The sequence below is a fragment of the Chinchilla lanigera genome, unplaced genomic scaffold (assembly GCF_000276665.1).
Source record: "Chinchilla lanigera isolate Chin_1 unplaced genomic scaffold, ChiLan1.0 scaffold00061, whole genome shotgun sequence".
Classification (NCBI taxonomy): Eukaryota; Metazoa; Chordata; class Mammalia; order Rodentia; family Chinchillidae; genus Chinchilla; species Chinchilla lanigera.
The window spans coordinates 6,388,965-6,394,964 of record NW_004955462.1 but is presented as its reverse complement, the minus strand read 5'-3'; the positions used below and the strand labels follow the sequence as shown (position 1 = coordinate 6,394,964).

General features: G+C 34.9%; 1 protein-coding gene across 3 annotated transcripts in view; it reads left to right on the top strand.

Annotated features, from left to right (window-relative positions):
- The first annotated feature begins 4,420 nt into the window (after positions 1 to 4,420).
- LOC102004253 (kinesin-associated protein 3) overlaps positions 4,421 to 6,000 on the top strand; it is a 170,370-nt gene continuing 168,790 nt past the window's right edge. Inside the window, exons 1-2 of one of the 3 annotated variants that reach the window (XM_005398164.2) lie at positions 4,421 to 4,769; positions 5,620 to 5,739. In XM_005398164.2, the coding sequence (XP_005398221.1) occupies positions 5,660 to 5,739 (80 nt within the window). In that variant the 5' untranslated portion in view covers positions 4,421 to 4,769; positions 5,620 to 5,659. Of the gene's footprint in view, positions 4,770 to 5,588; positions 5,740 to 6,000 lie in introns of those variants that run through there. The other 2 variants (XM_013521457.1, XM_013521458.1) reach the window with 2 other exon arrangements.

Below are 6,000 nucleotides of genomic sequence, written 5' to 3'. Positions count from 1 at the left end.
CTACTTTTAAATGCAGCCTAATACACAGTTTTAGGCCATGGACAAATGAAAGCAAGTATTTTGCAAGAATGTAACACATACGGCCTCTAATCAGTTTCCCAACAGAGTCTTCGTTCCCATCTGAAACCTCATGAACTTGACATTTACTGTCCACATTCCTATCAGCATTCTGGTCTTCTGGGATCCAATCACCCATCTAGCTCTGCTTAAAGCATTCTAAGGCTTCTCTAGCCCATATCTCCATCTTCTCCACAAATCAGTTCCAAAGACTTCCAAACCACATGGTAAGGTACAGTCATAGCAAAAACACCTCTTCTACCAATTTTCTGCATTAATAATTTTCTCATCAGTGGAGCAAAACACCTGACACTCATAACTTAAAGGGAGAGAAGATTATTTTCGCTCACGGTTTCAAAGATTTCAGTCCACGATTGGCTGGCTCAGAGGCAGAAAGGGCGTGGTAAAAGAGCATGACAAGAATGTTGCTCAACTTGAGGCAGTGAGGAAGCAGAGAGAGAGAAGAAACAAGACTACACCATTCCAGGTCATAGCCCCAGTAACTCTTCTTCCTGTAACCAGGGTCTACCTCCTAATAGCACATTTAACTATGCCAGATTAATCAGTTGATAAGTGTACCACCCCCATGATCCAATCACTTTCCAAAAGCCCCACTTTTGAACACATTTTAGATTTAAACTAAAACATAAGTCAATATGTATAATACAGCACATTAACAGATTGAAGGGAAAAAATCATATGATCATCTCAATAGGTACAGAAAAAGCACTGGATAAAATTGAACATGACTCCATGAAAAAACTCTCAGCAAATTAGGTATAGGAGAAATGAAGGTCCACTGAACTATATTTGTGAAATCCATAGCCAACATCGTGCTAAAGATCTGAAAAAGACAAGGATGTCCATTTTCACCATTCCTATTCAACAGAGCACGAGAAGCCTTAACCACAGCAATTAGTCAAGAGAAAGAAATAAAGGGCATCCAAATGGGAAAAGAGTTAGTCAACTTATCTTTGATTGCAGATTATATAATCTTATATCTAGAAAAATATAAAGATGTGATCAAAAAAATGTTGGAACTTATAAATGAATTCAGTAGAGTTGCAAATATAAGATCAACATACAAAAGCCACTGGTACTTTTATATGAACATAACAAACAGAAAAAATCACAAAGGCAATCTCATTAACAATACACACACACAAATCTAGGAATAAATATAATTAAGGAAGTAAAATATATCAAAAAATAAATATTATAAAACACCTGATGAAAGAAATTATGGATACCAAAAAGTGGAAGACCCTAAGGTTGTATGCTGGAAGAATCAATATTGTTGAAATATACATACTACCCAAAGCAACTTATATAAAATTTCTATTAAATGAAATTTCTATTAAAATATCAATGACATCTTTTGCAGAACTAGACAAAATAATCACAAAATTCAATGGAAATAAAAGATAATAGCCAAAGCAATCCTGAGAAGGTAAAATAGCAAGAATCATCACCTAGCTTGAAAATGTACTAAAAAGCTATAGTTATTAAAACAACTTGTTATTGAAAAAATAAACAAACAAAACAAGAAACATATACACAGGTCAATGGAACAGAATAGAAAATCCAAATTGCAGCCAACTAATTTTGACAAAAATGCCAAGAATGTGTACTAGAGGAAGGACAGTACCTTCAATAAATAGTACTGGAAAAAAATACTTATGCAAAAGAATGAAACTAAACCCTCCAACAATCACTACATACAAAACTCAAGTAAAAATGGGTCAAAGACCTAAATGTAAGACCCCCAAGGATAAAATTATTACAAATAAACAAAGAAAACACTTGAAGAAACTGAGACAAGTAAATACATTTTTAGATAAGACTTCAAAAGCACAGCCAACAAAAATAAAAATACAAAATAGTATCACATCAAACTGAAAAACTTTTGCACAATCAACGGAGTGAAGAGACAACCTATAGAATGGGAGAAAATATTTGAAAGTATTTGTCTGATAAGGGGTTAATATCCAAAATATATAATGACTCAATAGCCAAAATACTATTAATCCAATGTAAAAATGGATGAATGACATGAATAGTAATTTTTCAAATGAAAATAAACAGTCAACAAGCATATGAAAAAATTCTCATCACTACTCATCCAGAAAAGGCAAATCAAAACCACAATGAGATATCATCTCACTGTAACTAGTGTGGCTAATATTAAATATGCAAAAAATAACAAATTCTGGTGAGGATGCAATAAAAGGAAAACTTTAATATACCATTGGTGGAAATGTAAATTAGTACACCCATTATGGAAAGTAGTATAACATTTTTCTAAAAGTGAAAAACTGAAAATAGAACTACCATATGATACAGCAATCCCACTACTGGGTGTTTACACATGGAAAATGAAATCATTATGTCAAAAAGATCCCTGCATGCCTGCCTGAATTTATTGTAGCACTGTTCACGAGATAAACAGCTGAGGGGCTGGAGATATAGCTTAGTGGTGCAGCACCTGCCTGGCAAGTGCAAGGTCCTGAGTTTGATTCTTGGTACCCCCCCCAACCAAAAAAAAGATAAATAACTGAGATATCCATCCGTGGTCAAATGGATCTTTCAAATGTAATATACGTACACAATGGAATACTATTCTACCAGAAAAACGATGGAATTGCAACATGGTTTGAACTGGAGGATATTATGTTGAGTGAAATAAGCCAGGCACAGCAAGATAAATACTACTTTGCTCATTCATGGAAACAAAAACAAAGTTGGTCACACAGAAATAGAGAGCAAAATAGAGGTTACTAGTGTCTGGAAGAGGAAATAGTAAGAGGCTGGACAGTGGGTACCAACACAGAGTTGGGAATGTAGTTCTAATTTATATAGCACAATAGGATAATTATAGTCTAAAACAAGTATATGTTTTAAAATGAGTAGAAGGGTAGGCTTTGAAGGGTTTGAACACACGAAAATAATATTTTAGATAATGGAAATGTTAATTGCTCTGATTTGATCTTATCATATTGTATACATGCATTGATACAGTACTGTATTTCATATATAGGTACAAATATACATCCATTAAAACTAAAACAGACATAAACATAATGGTACACACCTTTAATCCCAACACTCAGGAGGCTGAGGCAGGAAGATTGGGATTGTGAAGACAGCCTGGACTGCATAGCAAGCCCTTGTCTCTAAATAAATAGATAATTATTTTGAAAATTTTTAAAGAAATTTTAAATAACCTGTACTAGCACACTAGAGTGCGTAAGTGCAAAAATAATGTTTTAGGCAATAGAAAGTAAAATTAGCTTAAAGAAATGAATAGTTGAAAAGACTTTCAGAGAAAATGACAGATGAGGATGAGCAAAAGTTGTAGAACTGGGAATAATTTTCTTGACAATATGCAGTCAACTCTATAATATATGTGGTATCTACACATGGATGAGTGGAAGGAAGGAAGGAAGAAGGGAGGGAGGCAAGGAAGGAAGGAAGGAAACAAAGGAGGGAGACAGGGAGATAGAGAAGGAGAGGGAGGAAGGAAGGGAATGAGTGGAATAAAAAGAAATTATTGTGGGAAAATTGATCCAACAGTACCCAGGAGCTCAGGGGAAGAAATAAAATTTTATTGAATGCCAGTGAAACCCAGAGAAATAGTCTCCAAAGTGTGAGGAGCTGATTACAGAAAGTTTGTCTCTTTCATAGGGTGGCAAGAAGAAGTTACAAAAAAAAACTAAGATAAGCATAGCTTAAGGCTGTGGTACGATGTGTATCTTGTGGTGAGCACAGCTGTATGTAGCAAAGTTGTTTTTAGTACATTCACACACATTTCAGTTTGATAACAAATGAAGTGATTTACCTGAGTTCAGTGGCAGAGAACAAAATGGCTGCAGCTTTATTGAATAAAATGGCTGCAGTTAGGTGAGGATTTCTTCTTTCAAATGCATAGGAAAGAGAAGGTAAAGGAAGAAAATGAGAAATAAGTTTTAAAAGTCAAATTTTATTTATTTATTTTTGGCTTATTTTGTTTTGTTTTGTTTAGGTAGGGTCTTGTTTCATAGTTCAGGTTAGCCATTGCCCAGCCTGACCTTAGCTCAGGTTGGCCTTGAACTTGTGGCAATCCTCCTACCTCAGCCTTCCAAGTGCTGGGGTTACAGGAAACCACCACCACACCTGGCTGAAAAGTCATATTTTAAAATCATAAGATTCAATTTTTATTTTTTTTACCCAAAGTCAAAGTAATGATTGCTTACTGGGAGTTGCTTGGAACTCATCTAGAATGAACTGGCAGTTCTGGTTCTGTTCTTAATGACACTGAGGATATGTCACAAGCATTCCTCTTATAAAAGAACCTTTTCTTAAAGAGGTGGAGGAACATTCTTTGGTGAGGATTTGGATGTTGCCAGAGTGGCATGCTGCAAGTATTGTTCAGTATTTTTCAACTCTGAACATTTTCTGATTCTGCTACTGGGGCTTCAGGGAAAATCCAAGTGTTAATATAGTCAGTGATTCAACTCATCTCATCCTGGCAGATGGTTTGTGACTACCACTTTGGCTACTACTTTAGTGCCTGGATCACCTGATATGTACTAAACAAATATGTACCAAGGAAGAGATGGGATTTGCTTAATTTCTCTAAATCAAATGAAATTGCCTTCATTATGAGAGATTATGAAATCAAAGCAATAAATTAAAAAGAAGTAGTGTTTCATCTTCTAAGACAAAATCTACAGGTAAGAATAGTTTAAAATAACAGGACCCAAAATGCAGATGTGTGGGAAATATAGACATTAAATACTTGTTCACTGATTGTTTATCTAATTCTTCTTATCATCTCAATTCCTAGGAGAGTGCCTTGTACAGAATAGGCATCAATGGCCTAACGCATGAGTCACTGGTCTCCTCCTGCTTGGTTTCTACAGGGATACATAATAGCTCTACCACAGAATGTATTGCTTTGGATTTCATTTATTTGTTCACTTCATATCTCTACTGGATTTAGATCTAATTCTTCAGGTTAAGAACTATGTCTTCATTTTTGCAGACCCTAGTCTAAACCAATGGTCTGTTCTTAAAATTTTGACTAAATTAATAAATATAGTTTGACTACTTGAATATACTCAGATCTTCTTCTTCCGTCACTCTGCCATATACATTTCTCCAAAACCACACACAGTAGCCCTGCTGTCTTGCAAGCTGTATCTGATAGAACATGTATGTATTCACCCATGTATATGAATTCATAGACATGGGTGTATGTGACTGAACACATGTATCTACTGTTTATATCAGACAATATATTCTTTTGATCATGTGTCTTTAAGAGTTATCATGTTGGCAAATGACACAACTGTTTTCTCAAAGTATTATTCAGACTGTAAGAGAATCTGGATGAAGAGAAAAGGACAGAGACTGACTATTTATTATGGTGCTGGGCCACTTCCTTCCTGTTCTGACTCTGGCAGAAACTCAGTGACATCATAGTTGCTTTTTTATGTCATATTGCTTCTCACCAGGTTACTACCTTCAAAAAGAGTTTGTCCTTTAAAGGATTCTTTTAACTGAAATCTCCTTTGCATTAAGATGTGCAATGTGAGCTCAACTTGATTTGTAAAGTGAGAAGATGACTGCATTAAGAGGGAGTGGGTGTGGACTTTTTGGACTACAATGGCCATTTCATGATGTCCCAAAGGCAATCAGAAGGTAAGAAAGAATTTTCTTTAAGTTATTGAAGCAAACAAGGATTGAAATTTAAAAGTAGCATATTTGAGCTAGTTTTAAAATATAATTCTTGTACCTCTGTTTTGTTGGCTTATAAATAAACTATAAAACAATTCTCCAAAAGTAGTAATTTTTAACATATGACTTTCCTATATTAAAACTCTTTCATGTCTATAGGAGATCTCCAGCTATCATACTCTCCACGGTCATGATCTTGATGGCTTTGCCAAACCTATTTTTCAT